Source organism: Artibeus jamaicensis, unplaced genomic scaffold (assembly GCF_021234435.1).
Source record: "Artibeus jamaicensis isolate MK-2021 breed Jamaican fruit bat unplaced genomic scaffold, CSHL_Jam_final contig_384, whole genome shotgun sequence".
Taxonomy (NCBI): Eukaryota; Metazoa; Chordata; class Mammalia; order Chiroptera; family Phyllostomidae; genus Artibeus; species Artibeus jamaicensis.
The window spans coordinates 12,197,473-12,218,469 of NW_026521810.1; the positions used below are offsets into that span (position 1 = coordinate 12,197,473).

General features: G+C 53.2%; 1 protein-coding gene across 2 annotated transcripts in view; it reads left to right on the forward strand.

The window, feature by feature from the left end:
• The window catches only part of FBLN7 (fibulin 7), a 32,137-nt gene continuing 11,140 nt past the window's right edge, over positions 1-20,997 (forward strand). Inside the window, exons 1-4 of one of the 2 annotated variants that reach the window (XM_053664660.1) lie at positions 1-294; positions 16,232-16,282; positions 17,036-17,195; positions 20,826-20,996. In XM_053664660.1, the coding sequence (XP_053520635.1) occupies positions 1-294; positions 16,232-16,282; positions 17,036-17,195; positions 20,826-20,996 (676 nt within the window). The remainder of the gene's footprint in view (positions 295-16,231; positions 16,283-17,035; positions 17,196-20,825; position 20,997) is intronic. The other variant, XM_053664659.1, reaches the window with a different exon arrangement.

Genomic DNA, 20,997 nt, shown 5'->3' on the forward strand with positions numbered 1-20,997 from the left:
ATGGACTCTGGTGGCCGCAGGCACCCCAGGCCACGCGCACCGGCGGGACTGCGCTCCCCTCCCCTCCCCTCCCCGGCAGCCAGTTGCGCTTCCACCTCCCTGACCCTGTGGGCTGGACACACTCAGCATCGGATGGACCCACTCCGCATCGGCTGGACACACTGGGCATCAGTCGGACAGCGTTGTTCCCTCCCTGGCAGAGAGGTCCCGACCGGCGAGATGCGGCCCCGGGGGCCCCGCGCTCTCCTGCTGCTGCTGCTGCTCGTCGCCGGCCCGGCGCAGCTCAGTGCCCAGGTCAGTGCCCAGCTCAGTCACCGCCGCCTTCTGGCCGGCGCGCGGGACCCGGGCCATGCTCCATTGGAAGCGTGGGCGGGGGGCTTAGGGCGATCTGGGACTGGGTCCGGTTTTCAGAGAGAAGTGCCAGACCCCACCCGCCCTCCAGACGCACCGCGGGTCGCGCTGGGGACCCCGGTCGCCTCGCTCTCCGTGCGCCCCGGCCCGCGGGAGCTCCGCGGGGGTCGGGGTTGGGGGACGGTCTCCCCGGGTTTTGAGACGGTGGTCTCTCCTGAGTCCCCTGGAGGGGTGTTCGTTACCAGCTGGGTCGGAGTGTCCCCGCCCTTCCACTTCCCACCTCATGTTTTAACTCCATCTATGCTGCCGCCACCGTTCTCGGTACTTCCCCTCGGGGCTGGGTTCGGGCTGCGTGTCCTTTTCCACCCGCGCGGGCTCGCTGTTCACTTTCCCTCCTTGCATTTGTATGCGCTGGAGTCTCACAGGGTTTATTTATTTGACCAGATTCACTTTTATATTAACCAGTAAGAACCAATGATTAAAATTAAGAATGCACACAATGCAATATACAGAAGACGTATTATAGAACTGTGCACTGAAACGTGTATAATGTGATTAACCAATGTCACTTCGATAGCTTTACTTTTGGAAAAAGACTGCAGCTAAAAATGTGTCTTCCAAAGGTGGAAGCAGAAGTGCCTAATTCAGAGCCTGCACTGGCACCAGTCGGAGGTGCCCCCCCCCCCCCGTGATCTGTGTGGCAGGTATGCAGCCAGCACCCCCAAATACCGCCCGCAACAGTACCAGCAACCAAGGGAAGGGAAGCGTGCAGGCGCTCACTGCGCCCCCATGACCGAGGAGTCTGCAAGAGCGGCCCTGTGAGGCCAGGTGACTGCTATGGTCCCATTTTGCAGATGAGGGAGCTGAGGCCCAGGGAGACTGCGACTTACTTACTCAAGGCCGCACAGCCAGGAGGAGTGGGGTAAAAGTAGTCTTTCTCCTCGGACTCCAGGCCTTTCCCCTCCCCCACAGACACTCTTGCCTGCACTCAATTTCTGAGCCAGGTGGGTGCCCCCCATGGCTACCCAGAAGCCCCAGGAGTTCAGGGGCCAGGCAGGGAGAACTCAGTGCAGGCCAGACCTGGGTGGCATTACTACTGCAGCACGCACTTGGGAAGCTGTCAGCCACCAGGTAGCAGGGGCCTTGAGTGGGGCCATGGTGGACCCGCCCAGGGGCCTCTCACCCGCTCTGCAGATTGCAAAAGAAAACACAACATCAAGCCCAGAGCCAGAGGCACAAACAGGTGTGTCCCCAAGCCAGTGGAGGGGTCGGTGGACGGGATGCACAAGGAGATGCGGAGAGCCCTGTCCGCCACCGTCTGATTTTATGGGGGCTCTCACTGTCTCTCCAGGTTTCCTGGAAAAGAGGTGAGACCTTAGCTGTTCTCAGAGGTATGAGACGTTCCTGGGAGATCTAGCCAATGCCCACCTGGCTCTCTCAAAGTCCTTATCCTCTAAACCTTTGTTTCTTTACCTACAAGAACTTCTGACCCCCTCACTGGGCTCCGTGAGGCGGAAAGGGGGCAAAGAGATTGTCCACGGAAGCTGGTTGAAAAATTCTGGTGAGATTGTCCTTCACCCAAAGTCCTGTGTAGCTGGAGGTCTCTCTTCACTGGGGAAGCCTGAGGGGCAAACCATAAGGGAGGCCTCGGGAACACTCCGCGTGGCTCCTTCTCATCTTCCCGTTCTCTGTCAGAATTAGCACTTCTTCCCAGCCACTTCCCCAAGCCCACTCCAAACGGACCCTTCCCCACCCCTGTGTTTTCCTTATGGGACTCTGCAGGGCTCCAGCACATGACAGGTGATGTTTATAGTGATTCATTGTGATAGATTTCAAGTTATTATCTGTCTTCCCCAGTACAAGGCCAGGGGCCAGCACCCAGGTGGAGCTCAGTGGAATGAATGGAGCTTGGTCCTGCTGGTGCGGGTCCGAGCGGACCAGCTGGACAGCCTCTGAGCAGCCTCTGGTCGCCAAGGATATTCTGGAAATCCTGATGCCTGCCTAACTGAGAGATTCTGATTCAGTTGGTCTGGGTTGGGGCTTAGGCATCACTATTTTTAAACTTGTCTGTAGTGATTGTAATCAAGCAGGTGCTTGAAACCCAGGAAAAGTCCAGCCTTAAGAGTTCAAAGCTGTGGACCTAGGAAGGGGCCAAGGGCAGAATTTGAGTGGACAAAGGATTGAATTCAGGAGGGCCTGAGGTGACTTGTGTACCTGGAGTTCATCCGACCTGGACACAGGATGAGTCCCGGGCCAGACCTGTTGATTGGACGGAAACTTGGTAGGTGTTTGGAGAATGACTTGTGCCACAGAGGAGACTGGCGGGGCACACACCCCCCGAGGGCCCCAGGGACGGGCACTGGCGCTCCCGACCGCAGGCCACGGCCTGTCTGCGGTGCCTCCATTTCCAGTGTGTGCTCACTGTACTGTATTAGGTGATAGCACGAGGGAGACATGGTGTGTGCATACATGTGTATAAGTGTCTGTGACTGTGTGTGCACATGTCTTTGAATCTGTGTGGGTGCTTGGTTGTGTGTGTGCACATATCTGTGCTGTGTCTGTATGTGCGCGTGTGCGTCACAGGGAAGTTGCTTCGGTGAGGGTCTGCAGCAGTGCTCTCCTGGGGGTGGGCAGTCTCATCTGCTCCTGCGCCCTCCATGGCCTTCCAGTTGTGTTCCTCTTATTAGCACCTCCGTCCTGAGTCACTTCACAGTGACCTGGAAAGCAGACAGCCTGATGGAGAGCAGGCAGTCGTGGAGAAAGAGGGGAGGTTGAGCACCGTGGGGATCCCATGAGTGGGGCCCCTTTCTTAAAACTGCTGCCCACTCTGAAGAGGAAAACATTGAACAAATCCCTGTCCTGGGTGAGCAGGGGGTTCAGGGTCTCAGCATGCTCCTTGCCTAGGGGGTTGTCTATGGTATTACAGAAGGCTTCCCTCTCCCTAGAACCTCTCTTTGTGGTTTGATGTCACAGGGCTTCAAATTCCACCATCAGTGAGAAGTTAACTCTTCTGATTGCTCCTCCCATTTGAGATGTTGCCTTTTATAATTTAATGGGGAAAATGTGTTTGGTGTGCATTCTGCGATTGTAACCACGGAACTCTGTGGGTTCACCACCACCACCACCACCGTAACAGCAGGGGACAGCCCCACCAGCCCCAGACCGATCTGCTTTCTATCTCTGCGGTTTGTCTCGTCTGCAGTGTCACAGGAGCCGAATGAAAGAGTGCACAGCCTTTGGTCTGGCTTTGCAGATGAAGCCCGGCACCTTTACGATTCCTCCGAGTTGTTCCTAGTACAGGGGGGGTTTCTCTTCTTACTACTGCGGAGCAGCATCTCACTGTGTGGGGGCACCTCAGAGTGCCGACCAGTGCCCCCTGAACTGAGCGACACCCCTGGGGTCAGTTCCAGTTTTGGGGGATTATGAATAGAGCCGCTATGAACATTCTCACGCGGCTCTTCGTGTGAATGTAAATATTCATTTCTCTTGAGTAAACATCCAGGAGTGGGATTGTTGAGTCACGTGGTAAGTATGTGTTTAACTTTGGAAGAAACTCCCAAACTGCGGAGACTCCCAAACTACTAGTTGGGTCATTTTATGTTCCCACCAGCTGTGTGTAAAGACCCGATGACTCTGCATCCTCACCAGCACCGACCACAGCCTGCTCTGTGTGTTACCAGGTCACTCTAACAGGTGTGTAGAGGTATCTCATGGTGGCTTTGATTTCCATTTCCCTAAGGACCAGTTGCTTTGGGAAGCTTTTCATGTGCTTATTTGTCTGTCATATGAGTAGTCCACTGGGTGAAGTGTCTTCTCATGGCTTCTACCCAATTTAAAAATAGAATGCTTTCTTACTAAGTTTTTAGTGTTCTTTGTCTATTCTAAATGGAAGTCCTTTTTCAGATCTGTGCATTGCAAGTTTTTTTCTCTCAGTTGGTCGTGTGTCTAAGTTTCTTTCCCAGAACAAAGCTGTTATGTTTCGATGAAGTCCAATTGGTCCATTTTTTATTTTTATGGATCATGCTTTTGATGACAAGTCTTTGCCTAACACTAGGTCATGAAAATTTTTCTCTAAATTTGTTATAGTTTTCTCTGAATTTGTTACGAGGTGTACATTGAAGATTAATTTTTGCATATAAACTTCCAATTGTTCCAGCACTATTTGTTGAAAAGATTGCTGAATTGCCATTGAATGGTCTTGGCAACTTTGTCAAAAATCAAGTCCTTCTACATGTATGGATCTGTTTCTGCCAGTCACACTCCAAGGTGATTACTGCAACTTCATAGGAAGACTTAAAATTGGGTAGATTATATTATTTTTCAAAATTGTTTCGGCTATTCTAGTTTCTTTGCCTTTCCATTAAAATTTGAGAATCAGCTTGTCTGCATCTACAAAAAATATCCTACGAGAATTTTTATTGGGATTGCATTAAATCTCCCAAACAATTAGAGGCAAATTGGCATCTAAACAATATTGAGTCTTTCAATCTGTGAACAAAATATGTCTTTCCACTTATTTAGCACTTTGATTTCTTTCATTAGCCACTTTTACTTGCAACATAAATATACTCTGTTAGGCTTATGTCTAAGTAATTTATTGTTAGATCTTTTAAAAATGGTATTTTCATTTTTATTTCCACTGGTATATTTGTAGTACATGGAACTCTGTGGGGTTTTCTTCGTCTCATTTGTTCTCAGTTTAAGGGATGGGGATTGGCTGCCCCACCGCCCCGCCCCAAGTCAGGAGGGGCAGTGGGCGGAGCAGCTTTCCTCCCCGCTCTCCTTCCCCTGCCTGGCTCCCAACACAAGGTTTCAGCTGCCACTCTCTCGGGCACGTCAGCCTCCCCAGCTCCAGTGTGGGGATAGTGGTGCCTCTGAAGACTGCTTTTAAGGTTCAGGGTAGGAAAAGTGTAATATTTACAGCAGGGAAGTGATTTGGGAAGGCTGAATGGATAGCAAATTAGAACATCATTTTCTTGAGAATATGTTTAAAACTACAAGAATGTGAGCCAAGAAGGAGGAAGCCATGTGGTCTAGAAAACGCAGACTCCGGGTCAGGAGAGCTGGATAAATGAAAGCCTGAGCATGTTCCTTCCCACCGGGGTGTGGTCAGCTCACCCACATCGGTGTAGCTGCTGATTTGGGTGGTGGGCCTGGCGTCTAGGTTGAGGCGGGTGCTGATGTTAGAGCTCAGCAAGAGGCCACCAGGGTTGAGTAGCGTATCTGCCCTGGGCGCAGCACCGGGAGGATCTGTCAGCCCCTGCAGTGGGCCTTCTTACACACCAGGCCCTGTGTTTCACCAGTGCATGGCAGTGAGCTGAAGCAACCAGCATGTGTGAACCCTCCAGATCAAAAATAGGGGTGATTCATAAAACAAGTACACTGTTTGGTGCCTGCAGTGGCCCGGGTGCTAGAAACAAAGCAGACAAGGAGCCTGTCTTTGGTTTTGAAAGAGCTGCTCTGGGTCTGGAGTTGGCATACGGGGCTAGTCTGAGCTGGGCTCACCAGGCAGTTCTGCTGATCTGCTCCAGACTCAGCTGGTCTGGACTGGGCTCCTCGTGGTCTGTGCACAGCCACCAGGTTGGCTGGGGCTGGTGGGTCTGGGCTGGCCCACGTGGGCTCTGCTCTAACCGACCTCTTGCCCTCCAGCAGGCCAGCCCAGGCTTTCACGGGGTGGTGGTGCAGAGGCTGAGACAGAGCAGAATGCAGGAGAGCTCTTGAGACCCTCTCCTCAAATGGACCTGGGATTTAAGTTTTATCCAGGTGCGGTGAGGCCAGCAGATCCGGAGATGCCTGCTGTTGAAAAGGCAGCGTGTTGCACACAGTTCCCAGGAGGAGGGGGCACGCCAGCTGCAGTGGGCCACAGGCGCCAACGGCAGGCAGAGAGAGGGAGGGAAACTTGGGAAAGTTTTTATTGGGTTTTGAGGGAAGGAGTGGGTGAGCCAGGGTGAGGGAGCTAATGAGGTTACAATTGGCTGGTTGGAGTAATTTTAGCAGGATTGCAGAGTGGGGCTGCCCCAGTTTTCTGGTTCCTGACCTGGGGCTGTTGGAGTAAATGGACTGCGGTGGGTGGGCGTGGGGTGTTCATGTCTGCCAAATGTAAGACCAGAAAAGGCAAGGGGAATGGGCTCTGAGTGAGCTGCTTTGCAAATAAAGGGGTGCTGGTGGCCAGGGAGGGTGTTCGGTTATCCGATAGCTTTAGAGGTTGGCAGATTTGAGTCCACAAGGCCCCAGGTGCCAAAGCATCAGACACAGAAACCAGATAATGCGGTTAATATAGACCCAGTCCTGGGACTGGTGCATTGCTTCCACTGCATCCTGTGGGCCAAAGCAGGTCACAAGGCCAGCCCAGATCCGAGAGGTGGGAAAACAGATTCCCCTCTCTGTGGGAAATGTGGCCCTTTCTTTGCAAGTAGTGTGGGCATAGGGCAGGAGACCCATGGCTATTTTGGCAAACTCACCATCATACAGACCCAGAGATCATTCCCTGCAGGCCCCTGTGTTTGGACGAAAGGCTGCGATCACAGTGAGGATGGGCAGAGGGAGGCCTTGCCCGTGTGGCGGGCTGTCTCCAGCCATCTCCACCTTTCTCTGGCAGCTGTAAGAAGAGACTCAAGTCCTGCCACAGGCAGCCCTGATTGCAGAGAGAAGTCAAGGCCTCTTTGCCTATTCAGGGCAGTTTCTGGTCCCCGGGCCTTGGGCAGTGATCCCCGAGGGTGTGGACTGAGAGCAGCCAGCTGTGGTTTCTCTGGTCTGGTCTGTCTGGTGTTTTTGAGTCAGGATCCCGTCTGCTCCTGGGCCCATTTGCCCTGGAGGATCCTGTGGACACCAGGCTGGATCCCAGGCCCACCAAGCCATCTGAGTCTGTGAAGCTGCCCCTGCACCATTTGGACACCACGCCTCCCTCCACACACCTGCCCAGGGCTGCGGCCCTGCCAGCTGCCACAGGACGAGTGTTCATCTCTTGACCCTTGACAGGCCTGACTGTCCTGGCCACTTCCTTGACCCATAGGGACAGTGCAGCCCCATAGGGCTGCTAGACTTCTGCTGATCTTTCCATGGCTATGAAGCTTCAGGGCCATCAGGGCAGACTTTCTGGGTGGTAGAACTTTCTAGATCTTTTCAAACCCTCTACCAGCATCTTCCATGCGTCTGAGAATCTTCCTGGGACCTAAAACGAGGCCATTATACACATTTTCCTTAAGGAAAAATAAGCACCCATAACTGGACACTACCTAACCCTACCCATTTCGGTAAGTAAAATGTGCGCCTTAGGGAAGTGAAGATTTATGTCCACTGTGTGTAGGCACGTCGGGCCACCAGAACCCTTCCAGGGGAAACCAGTGTGTCCTGGGCCTGGGTGACTAAGGCGGCACAGTTGTTCATGTCGAGGACTAGAGGGGTGGGCGGAGGTCGGTGGAACTCCAGAGGCTCCAAAATCCCCCAGTTGCCCCTTGGTCCACTGTGGCCATCTGACTTGCCACTGACTCTGGTGTTTCGCTTTTCACTGGGGATGATGTTACCTCTGGACCCTTCCCAAAGGGGAGGATGCACTGCAGCCCAGGAGGAGCGCTCCCCTTTGTTCTGCCACCTGTGCCCGAGGGGCTTGGGCCCAACAGCATGAGCAGTACTTGAGTGCACTGCTCAGGGAGCTGAGAGGACCAGATGGTTCCTGGCTGATAGAAAGGAAAGGACAGAGCCCCGGAGCTCCAAGGCAGGGCGTCTGCAGCGTCAGAGGGAGGCAAGAACAGCTGCTCGCAGCGAGGCACCAGGCTGTCATTTACACTGAGGTGGGAACACATGCGAACATGTGAGTACCACCCGAATGCCTCCCACTTCGGCCTTTCCTCTGCATAATCAGAGGTTTTACCCTCCCAGAAGGAGTCTAGCTAAGAAGGTGATACGCACATTCAACACCTGCATCCTGAGACTGTCCCGCTGCCAGCCAGGTGCTGTTCTGGGGCTGGGAGGCAGAGCAGCAAGGAGAGACGGTGCCCAGTGCCTGGTCCTGTCCTGGCACCTCTCCTCCTGCTGAGAGACCTGGGACAAGTTCCTGCCTCTTGTGACTCAGTGTCCTGCTCCGACCTGTGGGGATAATAGACATGTCCTTCTCATGGGGTCCTATGAAGGAGAAAATGAATGTAATTCAGAGAACCAGGTCTACAGTGAGCTCGCAGTACAGGTCAGGGGAGAGAAGATGAGGCCGACCCAGGTCCTGCTGTCCCATAGCTGCCGAGCAGAGAGAGAAAGGCATAAACCTGAGAAGTATCACAAGCAGACAACTGGAACGGCGTGCTGTGTTAAAGGGAGGCTGGGCGGCTACTGTGTACTCAACAGGCAGGCTGGGAGGACTCTGAGAATGGGACTTCTAGTGGAAGTGGAATGATGGGAGCCTGACTTTCGAGGGTCAAGCACAGATTTTCTGGGAAACAGCCAGTGCAAAGGCCCTGAGGGGGAAATGAGACTGCTGAGGTGTGTGGAGAAACAGAGAGGGTCCAAATAAGAAGCTCAGCGCACAGAGGAAGGCACTCGGCCCGGGCTCAGGTGTAGGCGGCAGGGCTCAACCACATAGGGCTCTACAGGGAGAATAGCGCCCCCCTCCGAAGATAAGTGCGTTCCTACCCCGTGAGGCCTGAGCCCAGCGAGACACTCATCGGACTTCTGACCTACAGAACTGTGAGACAGTGATTTTGCGTTGCTGTAAGCTGCCAAGTTCATGCTGGTCTGTTGCAGCAGCGAGTACACAGTCAGCTCCATGGTGAGGAGGGTGCCTAATTTCTCCTGGCGGGAGCCATTGGCAGGTTTTTAACATGGAACGGAGGCCGTCTGGCCTCTGAACTCATAGATTGTGGGAGGAAAAGTGAGGACATGGAGAGCAGGTGGGACAGAAATGCCACAGTCCAGGACAGGACAGTTTCAGTTGTGCCTGGAAACACTGGGGATGTTTTTCTAGACAGAGTAGGAAGATGTGGAAACACCAGGTATTTTCTTTAGCCTTCACGGCCCCAGGTTAGTTCATCTAAGAATAAGGAAAGCAGGCCCAGCATGCAGGCCGGGGCCAAGTGCACAGCACTCACTGTCCCTCCTGCGGGTTTGCCTGTACTTCCTGCCAGGACAGGGCCCTCCCCCTGCCCACCCTCTCGCCCCCACCTCCCCAGAGCTGACCGCAGAAGATCCGGCCTTCCAGCAAAATCCAGATGTCAGTTTTCAGTACACACATAAATCTTGGATCACGTGTGGACATGCACACACATGTGGCACATCCTAAAACAACCAGCACCAGTGTGAACGTTCTTGGGAGGGTCTGTGTGTATCGGGCAGTGGCGGGGAGAACAGTGGGGGCTCACAGGGCTGTGAACAGCCTGGGAGCTTTCTCTGAGCCCTTCATCCTGGTTCCCAGGGCTGGACATGCTCTCCGAATGGAGGGGCGTTAGGGGAGATGTTGACTGCAGTTAACGTCGATGCTATAAAAGGCCAGGCTGCCGGTGAATGTGGCAACTGGACAGAACTGAGCTGAGAAGCAGGCAGGTGAAGAACCGGGTGGGTTTGGGTGGCGGTTTGAGGGAGATTGCCCTGGGCTCACACCACCTGGTGCCCACTCCCCTCCGCCATCGTCTGTCGGCTCGTTCGTGCGGGCTTCTAACGTGCACGCGGGGCCTGTCCTTGGTGGTGAGGGTTCACAGTTGTCCGTAGCTTGTTTGCTGCCCTCAGGCATGCAACGGGGCCCAGGGAGAGCTGACCAGAGCTGGACATGGAGAGCAGCAAGGGGTGCTGTGAAATGAGGAAGTCAGGAGGCAGGCAGAGGTGGCTCGTGGGGTCCTTGAGGACCCTTCTAAAGTGGCCCTGCCATCCTGTCTCATCGGGGTCTGGAGAAGGTGCACTGGGTTTAAGTCCTCGGCGTGGTACCGTGGCCACTTGGCTCCCTCGTCTCTGCAGCAGATGCAATAAAGGTGCCGCCTCCCACAGTTGGTGTGAGCATCTCACGAGTGACTCGTGTGAAGCGTGGCCATAGTGTAGACTCTTGGCACCCACTGCCGTCACAGCTCCGGTGGCCATTTAAAAAAAATAGACAAGAAGGGGGCTCGGAGTGTAAATGTACAATTATGAGCACCCAGGATGGTAAAAAAACAAAATGCCTGAACGCCCTGGGCCCAGGTCCCAGAGGGAGGCTCTGGCTGAAGGAGACAGTTACTTTTATGCATCTACTTGGCTGGGCTGTGCAGCCAGACAGTGGGTCAAACACCAATCTAGGAGTCATTGTGAAGGTATTTTTTAGACATGATTAGCATTAAATGGTGTAGCAGGTTGCCCTCCATGATGTGCGTGGGTCTTGTCTGAAAGACCAACCACCCGAGAAAGCAGGAGCTCCCCTCCACGTGCCTCGGACTCGAGCTGCAGCCTCCACTCTCCCCAGGTCTCCAGCCTGTCGCCTGCCTGCAGTTTGGACTCGCAGCCCCCACAGTCATCCGTGCCAATGCCTCGGAAAGAATCTCTCTGCCTCTCATCCTGCCTCTCTCGATATAAGCGTGTGCCACACAAGTCCTATCGGTTCTGTTTCTCTGGAGAACCCTGACGGCCACGGGGCCTTCCCCCAGAAGCACCCACTTTCTCTCCTCCTCCGAGTGGGTGTCGGGCCGAGGTCCCTGGGATGGGAGAAGTCGAGGGAGTTATGACCCACCTCCAACTCGATCTAAAATGAAAACAACTTCTGGAGGAAACCACGCGCAGATTCGGCATGACTCAGACGCCGGGGGCCGCGGGCCTTGGCCAGCAGGCACACACTTGGCAAGTGCGCTCGGCCCTCTCACAGCCCGACGGTAGCAAAACAGCTGTGTTCCCGTTAGCGGAATGCTGACATGACGCATAGCTGTGGCTCAGGAAACCAGCCCAGGAGACGGCCCCTCCAGGTCTCAGGGGTCGCCCGTGGCCGCTTCAGGGGTCACGGAGCTCTACTGTCACCGGAGTGGTTCTTGGAAAGAGTCGCTGTTCCAACACTCACTGTGAGGAGACCATGGAGCCAGGTCATGTGAGAACAAAAGCTCGGAACTGTCACCCTGTGCAACCCACGCAGCCCTGGAGCGTCGCCCGCTCCTTCGGTGCCTTGAGAGCAGACTGTCTGTTCTTCAGCTTATGTATGAATTGAGCCCGAAAGTCCAGGAGGCCTGGATGGGACAGGGGGTCAGGCCCACCAAGTTCCAGCTTGGTGGCAGGGCGAGTCTGGTGGGCAACACACCTCCAGGTGTGGGTGTCTCTTCCACCCCTGGGCCCGCAGGCAGGGTCTTGGGTGCCAAGTGGCCCTGCAGGTCCACCTGCACTGAGTGCTGGCCAGGCCCAGAGACAGGGGAGTCTCGTGAGCTGGGTGGCCTCTCTGTTGGATCCACCACAGTAGGTGCTGTGAGAGAAAGCACCGGGGGGCAGTGTGAGGCGGATGGAGGGCTGTTCTGTGGCCTCATTGCTCCCAAGAGCGTTACGACCAGCCCCTCCCTCCCAGGTGTCAGCACTGGCCTGTGTTCCAGAACCACGTCTGCCACCCCCGCCCATATGGGAAGGGCCGGATGGGGTGACCCGGTGCTGCCTCTCTCAGTGGTTCTGGTGTTCTCCACAAGCACTGCTGTTGGTGTCCAGTTAGACCAAGTGTCGTCCCTTTGAAGGGTCAGATGACAGGAAGGGTAAATCTAAATGGAAAGCTTTCACTGAATGTCCTTTCTTGGTTCCATTTCAGATAAGTTTTTAATTCAAAGCAATGGAAACTACTTCACACTACTTATCATCTGTGGGGTAAGCTAGGTGTGGAACCGGGTTTTGAAGAGATGGAAACTTCCCCCATCTGAAGGGATCTCTTTTAAAGCAAGTTAAACATGAGGGCCCCTCAAGGGCCCCCCAGCGAGAGGGGTGTGGAGGTGGGCCCCTGACACAGGCCTCCTCAGCCTCTGGGACAGGCCTTCCCTCCTGGGTGTGGACTTGACCTTCACCCAATCACAGCGGTCGGAGCCTTTGCTTGAGGGGGAGGTCAGCTCCGAAAGCTGCACCAGAGTGGATTCTGTGGTGGATCAGAGCTGGGGCCTGAGCCCCTGAGGTGGGAAGGGACTGCCCAAAGCCAGCGCTTTGCCATGGCAGGGCCAGGCTGAACTGCAGGTGGTGACACTGGAGGGTCCATCTTGCTTCCTGTCCCCAAGCCTTGGAGGCCCCTGCATCCCCTTGGCTGACCTCATGAAGGCTCCATTTGCAAAGAAAGAAATGGTTTGTTCCCAGGCAGGGCTCCTCCTGGCTCAGAGCAGGAGGCGGGGTAAGTGTGGGAAGGTGAGTGGGCAGACAGATGGAGGGAGCCAGGAGCCCCCTCCCCAGGCTGGAAAGAGCACAGGGAGCAGAAGCGAAATCGAGGCCCAGGTCCCACAAACTGCTCTGCTTCTCAGTGTCAAATGATGCCACAACCCAGTGTCAACGGAAAAGCTGACTGAACCAGCGTGTGACAATGACTCTCTGGGTCCGCCATCCAAAAGTGAAAACCGAACAGAAGCTAGCAGTGGTGTCTCTGGTCGTGGGCTGTGTTCTTTGTTTTGATGTTTTGCAGAGGTCGAGTGACATGATAAATTGATGTTTTATGATCAACTGATGTGATAAAGCTTCTTAATGTGAGAAGGGGACACACTCAAATCTTCAGTCCCCGCCCCATGCCCCCCATTCGTGTCCATGGTGCAGACCTCCTGAACACCTCACTTGGTCTTGAGGGTTCCAGCCTTGTCACCTGGCTCTGCAGATGCATTCAGTTACGCCTGCACCCGACTCTGAGGACAGGTGACAGGCTCTGAGCACGGCTCCCGAGGACTCCACTCAGCACTTGGGGATCAGGAGACTCATCGGAAATCAAGTCCCCAGGCACTAAATCTCTCCGTTTCTCTGGGCTGGCTCGCCAAAACCACAAGAATCTTCTCCCCCCCACCCCCTGTGGGGACTTTCTTTTCGTTTCCTCTAGTTTTTCTGAGCTCTGCTTGCCGTACAACATTGATTAGTTTCGGGAGTCCAACAGTGACTCGGTACATGTGTACATATCATGAAATGATCACCACGGTAAGTCTGGTTCACATTCACCGCCTCACAGAGTGACACACTTGTTTGTCTTGTGATAAGAACCTTTGTGATCCACTCTCTTAGCAGCTTCCCAATACACAGCCCAGCACTGCTGGCTAGACTCGCCCTGCTGCACACTAGGTCGCCTGGGCTTACCTCTGGGACTGGAGCCTTCCATCTTTTGATTGCCTTCACTACTGTCGCCGCCCCTCAGCCCCAGCCTCCAGCAGCCAGCCGTCTGTTCCCCGTGCGTGTCCATCAGTTTCTTTTTGTACATTCCACATGTAAGTGAGATCATACAGTATTGTCTTTCTCTGTCTGACTTACTTCATTTAGAATAACACCCTTAAGCTCTATCCATGATTTTGCAAAGGGCAGGATCTTCTTCCTTTTTTATGGCTGAATTGCATATATCACATCTTTTTCCAGTCATCCACTTAGGTTGTTTCCATGTCTCTTGGCTGTTGAAAATAATGCTGCAATGATCATAGGAGTGTATATGTCTTTTTGAATTCGTGCTTTCATTTTCTTCAGATTAATACCCAAAAGCGGAATTGCTTTTCCCCGGTGGCTGTGCTGGTCTGCCTTCCCACCAACAGTGCATATCCTCGCCAGCACTTGTTCTTTGATTTATTAACCAGAGCCATTCTGACAGGTGTGAGGTGATACCTCATTGTGCTTTTGATTTGCATTTCCCTCATCAGTGATGCTGCACACCTTTTCGTGTACCTGGTGGTTATCTGTATGTCCTCTTTGGGAAAATGTCTATTTATGCCCTCTGCCCATTTTTAATAGGAGTGTTTGCTGTTGACTCGTATGAGTTATTTATACATTTTGAATATTAATCCCTTATCTGATATGTTATTTGATATATTATTATTTTCTCCCATGCAGTAAGCTGCCCTTTCAGTTGGTTGATGGTTTCCTTTGTTGTGCAAAAGCTTTCTAGTTTGACATGGTCCCACTTGTTTATTTTGCTTTTGCTGTCAAATCCAAAAAATCATTACTAAGACTAGTGTTAAGGAGCTTACTATCTATGTTTTCTTCTAGGAGATTCGTGGTTTCACATCTTACATTCAAAGTTTTTTTAATCCAGCTTGAGTTGCTATCTGTGTGTGGTGTTAGGTAGGGGTCCTGTTCCCTTCTTTTGCATGTGGCTGTTCTGTTTTCCCGACACCACTGGTTGAAGAGCCTCTCCTTCCCCCATTATATATTCTTGGCTCCTTTGTCCTAAATAATTGACCATCTGTGCACAGATTTCCTTCTAGGCTCACAAGGATCTTCTTCAATCACACCATGTTCTGTTAGCATCATCCCTGAGAGAGCCAGGGCTTCCCAACCTACCCTCAGCAAGTCCTCCCACAGCTTCCCCCTCTCTCTCCCTGCCTTTGTGTTCTTGGTCTGAAGGTTTTCCATTACGACTGAATAAGTCAGTCTCACCCCTAATGAGCACTTAGGGGAAAGCAGCTAGTGCCCAGTTTCCACAGTGCGGGTGTTAAGAAGGGCTCTGTGAAGTGTCTCTGGACTCGGAGGAGAGCTGTGCCCAGACCTAGCAGCACTGGGGTTAGAACAAACTTGGCTGCTGGGACCATTCTCCTTTGCACACGCTCCCCTTCTTTCTCTACTTCCTGGGGCCCCATATCACCCCCATGTTCTCGACAGAGGTCTTGGGCCAACCTTTTCTCCCCAGTTTCAGAACAGCCCTTCCGTGTCCCTGGTGCAGCTCCGGCCCAGGGAGCCCCCTCCCAGCTAGGGAGGCAGGTGCTTGTTTGGCTCAGCCTGGGAAGGGATGTTCCTTTCACTTCACTGCCTCTCCACTTCTGGCCCCACCATCTGCTTGACCCAACCTGAAATTTGCACGAGAGTTAGAAGTTCACTCCTGTGGGGTATTTTGCCTGGTCCATTGAGTTACCATGCCCTGAAGCAAATGAATCAAGAAGACCCCTCACCACCCAGGAGCCTACCGGGAACAAATGAGACAGGGCACAAGACAGTACAGAGGGTCTCTGACGGCTCAGGGTGGCGAGGGGTGGGAGCCAGTGGGGTTCCCAGCCTGGCTCCACTGCTCCTAAACCCCATGACCTGGGGAAAGCTGTTTGACACCCAGCCTCTCTGTCTTCACCTGTGAAAGACGCAATCCCAAGCCTTCCTCATGGGGTTCCAGCCAGTAGTACTCTTTGAGGTGGCCAACAGCTTTGTAAATGGTGAACTTCACAAATGTAACTCACACAGAGCCATGAAGCTATCTATAAAGCAGCTCTTTTCTAAGGAAGAGGACGTGGGTGTGGGAAACCAGGACAGGGTGGGATGACTGTGCAGTGCTGGGCAGGTAGGGGCCGCAGGAGGCCACTGGCCAGGTGCCCCAGGCCAGAGTGGGAAGGGCACGTGGGGGAGGAAGAAGGGAACGAACACAGCTCCTCTTCCCAGCAGCTGCTTAGGGGCCAGGCCCTGTCAGGCCCTGGTCAGGGCAGAGGGAGCCAAGGATTCCCCATGGGTTAACGAGTTCCAGGGGCAACTGGGGATTCAGCTTTGTCAAAAGCGCCCATTGAATCAGCCTGATGAGTCATCTGTTTGGTGAACTCTCCAAGGTGCAGCGGCCTGGCAGCCTCCCTGGGAGAGCAGTGGTGACTCTGTTTCCACCCTGGTGGCCAGGCCGGAGGCCCCGTGACTCCCGCTGCCCTGATGCCCTTTCAGAAAAAAAAAATTGTAAAACTAATACTCCTTTTAGAAAATAATTATGAAAAATGATCTAGAATCCTTTCACTGCAGAAAACTGTCATTATCTTCTTAATGTTTTCCTTTTTCTGTGCAGGTAATGAGTCAGGTCAGACCAGGCCATGCTGAGGTAACACACAGCCCCAAGGTGAGCCCCAAGGCTGAGGTCCTATCTATCCTCCACCCCACTGTATTCACCGCGGTACCTCCCCCCAGCCGCTCAGGTCCCCTGCTCTTGCAGACAACTGAGATTAGGAACCTTGAAGCTTCTGTCACTAAGAATGATGCTGGGTGTTGCTTCAAGTTCGTCGGTATCATGAGCAGCACGAGCCTCCTTATTCTGTTCTTTTTTTTAAAGCTTTTAAAATACTATCAGGGCTGGGTGTTGACTTTTGTCAAATGCTTCTTTAACTCTATCGAGTTTCTTATTTGCCCTGTTACATTTTTTAAGTATGTGAACCACGGAGTATTCCTGATTTCCTGTTTTATAGGCTGTATCACCCACTGGTTTTAAAAAGTCCGAGGGAGAAAGAAAGAAAAAGTTCACAGAGGCCCGTGTTCAGAGCATTAATTTAGAGGGAAGAGCTGGGGAAGTCTTGGAGTAAAGGCTACTGATTAGAAGGCACTTTGGGTACACATCGTCATCCACCCACCCAATCACATAACATCATCAGTTTTGCCCTTTGCTCTGAAGATAGGAGCTTTTCTTCTGTCGAAGGGTGAATGGGGGCTGTGATACATGTGGTTGGGTGTCATTTGGTCCGGCAGGAACCATGGACAGGGGAGGACACCCATGAGGCCACCTTCATATCATCCTTTGGGCCAGGGCTCTGGGTGGCTTCTGGAAGCCCAGAGCAAGTGAACCAGCCGTAGTGGGTGGTGGTGATCTTTCTGTCCCCAGAACTGCCTCAACAAGCAGCAGGTCCTCATGGCCATCCGCCAGTTGCAGCAGCTGCTGAAGGTTCAGGAGACCCGCTTCAGCGAGGGCCTCCGCAACGTGAGGAGCCGGCTGGCCGCACTGCAGAGCTCTGCAAACAGAGTGGGTCTGGACGGCCCCCCAGGTGGGTCCCCTGGTTGGCATCACTGGGCACAAGACACTTAGGCCCTTCACCTCCCGGTTCTCTCGAATCCCCACGTATCACTCTTCACCGTGTCTAACAGTGGATTCCTAGGCCTCTCCCTTTCTCATCTGCTGTTTCCTGCCAAACTCCTTCCTGTCTGAATGTCACTGGTTTCCTCTTAGAGCTTTTCATTCTAGGCTTCACAGTACTCACGTCTATCTATTATGTTCGCAGGATCCTCAAAAAGCACCACTTTTACAGTGAGAACTTTTCCCTTCCCCGTCCCCACCCAGGTAGATTCCAGTTGTCTTCAGTGTGAAGTTTTAAAATTTTAGCACTAACTCTTAGAAGACTGTTAAGTGCACAGGAAAACTGAGTGGCAAGCACAGAGAGTTCCCACACATGCCCTCCCTGAACGCACACAATGTCCCCATCACCACCGTCTACACCAGGATGGAGCGCCTGGTGCCATCCATGAACCAACGCTGGCTGCACTTTGTGCGGGCACGAAGACTAGCCCTCCAAGGGGGGGTCTCCCAGTGGTGCAGGTGGGGCGGGGCTGAGCACAGGTCCGTCTGCCTGGCGAGGTTGTAGGGGGTGGCTCTGACCGACACTGGGTGTTCTCCTGCTTGTCCCAGTGATGGCTTTCGAGTTGCCAAGGCCCAGAAGTAGGTGTCGGGATGTCCTCTGGTCTCTCCTCAGGTTGATGGGGCCTCAGGTTGGGGGCGGAGAGGTGTGAGTCTATGTCGTATCTGACATCATTCACACACTTAATATGAATTATCAAGGACCTTCTTAGTTGTGTGAGATGAAGTTTCCCAGGGAAGGTGCTGGATTTCATACCTTCTCAGAGATGATGGTGTCCGATCCAGAGTCTCAACAGCTCTGAGTCAACTCCTGATTTCCCCAGCTTCCCCGGTGCACAGCCAGACCTGTTAGCCAGGCCCCTGACACTTTTTCAGGTGCTGTGGGCACCTTGGGGGTGGGGACTTAGTATAGCCAGACACTGGGAGGCAAGCTAGGGCGCCTACCCTTTCATCCCGCAGATGGAAAACCAAGGCCAAAAGAAGTGAGTTAGCAGGAGCAGGTCCCAGATCTAGTGACTTTTTCTCCCGCTGCAGGCCCAACCCCACAGATCCTTTCTGTGTTCGTGGGATCAGAGCTGCCTGCAGCTGTGGGGAGTTTCAAAGAACCTGCAGCAGATAATTTATGAAACCACTCACCTGGCCCTGACTGGTGTGTTGTCCCACAAACCAAAAGATTGCCAGTTGGGTTCCTGGTCAGGGCACATGCCTGGGTGGCAGGCCAGGGCCCTGGAAGGGGTGTGTGCGAGAGGCAACTGATCGATGTTTCTCTCCCATATCAGTGTTTCTCTCCTTCTCTTTCTCCCTCCCTTCCCTTCTCTCCAAAAATAAATGAATAAAATGTTTTTTAAAAATCCCACCAGCCTACATTAGAGGGCTCCATTGAGAACTACAGAGAGAAAGGTATACTGTTAAATTACTAATCCTTTTGTCTTCAGATTCAGGGTCTTTCTTACTTGAAGAAATTTTTAGGTGGTCAGTTCTCTTTTTTAAAAAATGCCACCATTCATTCTGTCTGTCCCGTGCGTTGGACATGGGGGCCAGCAGCTGCCGAGACCCCCACTGCAGGGTGGGGTGACTGCACCTGGGTCACAGGAGCCAGAAGCTCGCCCCAGGTCAAATTGCAGGTAGTGGGAAATTCGTTTTTGCTTTTTTTTTTAAAGAGCATTTTCTGAGACTCAGGAAGAATAATTTCCAGTTCAGCAGAATGCCAGGCCTTTCTCTTTTAGCTTCTGTGCTAAGGGTCTCCCTGCTGTTTTCCCAGCTTTTCTTTCCTGGGGGCGTTTCATTCACTTCCCATCGCCAGAGCAGCTCTCTGCTGAGCTTATTTCTCATCCATCAACCTCATTGCCAGAAGGTGTAGGGGCTTCTCTGGGGCCCCCAGACTCTCTGGGATGTGTTTGTTTGTAGTGAAACGACCAGCTGTGGGGCGCAGCGTCCACAGGGTGCACCGTCCACTGGATGGAGGGTTTTGGCTCCCACTTGGGAAGTGACTGCAAACTGATTTTTACATTTTTAAAGAACTAACTAATTAACTAATTAATTTTTATCCTCACCCCAGGGCATACTTATTGATTTTAAAGAGAAGGGAAAGGAGGGAGAGGAACATCGATATGAGAGACAAACTAGTGTTGCCTCTGGTCCTCGCCCCAAGTCGGGACTGAACTCTCAACCTGGTCATGTTCTCTCACCAGGAATCGAACCTGTGACCTTTCAGTTTACGGGATGATGCTCCAACCAACTGAGCCACACTGGCCAGGGCTGCAAATTGATTTTTAATTATGTATATTCATTCTTTCCTTGAACTACCATTTGTTGAGCACCGACTGTGTGCCGGGCACTGTTCTGTCTGTGCAGGTATGTGAGTTACTCCAGCGGGTGGTTTCCCTTTTTTTTTTTTGACCATTTTAAAGATTTCTCACCCCAAAAAGACTGCAGTCCTTTCCCCCTTGACATCGGTCCCCCTTACATTCCTCGTACCCGCCAGGCACCGGCTTGTCCCCTCTGTCCTCCTGGGTTCCGCGTGGTTGTGCCTCCACCATCTTCCTCTTTCGGCTCCAGTGAGGCCTCCCCTGACCCCTCGCTCACGACCCCGCCCTCACTGTGCAGCCCAGCACTATTCCCTGCTCTGTTTTCCACATGACGATTATCACCTCTTACCTCGCTCTGCCTTTTGCACTTGGATCCCGGTTATCTATGGCCTCTCCGCTGCTAGAAAGGGCTTCTGAGAGCAGGGATTGGTCTGTTTTGTTCACTGATTAGCCCAAGTGCCTGATACAGTGCCTGGCACATAGTTAGAACACAATAGGTACTTTTTCACTTACTCGGGTGTTCAAGGATCATTCACAGGGTGCTCACTATGGGGCAGGTGCTGGACTGGGCTGGGCGAGCGGCAGGGACTCAGGCCAGGCATAGTCCCCCCTTGAGCTGCATCCTGGAGAGAAGACGGACAACATGTGGAAACAAACATGGTGATAAGATGCTTCCAGGGGTCACAAATCTAGGAAGGAAGCAAAGGGCGCTCATGGCACAGCAGGTACCCTGGGAGGTTTCGGCAGAGCGCGTGGGCAGAGAACACTCTGGGAGGGGCTTGCATTCAGGCGGAGACCCATGTGAGTGGGAAGGAGCCAGAGATGGGACTTTCTGGGGAAAGAACATTCCAGTCAGAGAGAAGAGTAGAAGCCAAGACCTGGGGTCTGGCTGAACCCTGGGGTCTGGCTGACCTGTGGGGCTGAACGCAGCCCCAAGCTCCGAGAGTGTCAGGCGTCAGCACAGCTGTGGGGAGTCCCACCCTGACCCCCTGCGTAGTGAGGCCGACAAACAGCACTCGGTGTCCCTGAGCCACGGTCTCCTCATCTTTCACAGAGTGGGCAGTTATCACCCATGATGAGCATGCTCTGAGGATTTAATGAGACGTGACATTTATTATGTCCAGCCTGGCGTGTAGCCTGGAGTAGGCCCTCCGCAGAGAGGCACCTGAGGATGAGAAGCCGGGTCACTGAGAGAGCTGCCTAAACCGCTATGGTCCTTTCTTTTCTCCTTATAGTTTCCTGCCCTGCTCTGAACGCCCCTCCAGATGGCAGAAAGTTTGGAAGCAAGTACTTAGTGGATCACGAAGTTCATTTTACCTGCGACCCTGGGTTCCAGCTGGTTGGGCCTAGCAGCGTGGTGTGCCTTCCCAACGGCACCTGGACGGGGGAGCAGCCCCGCTGCAGAGG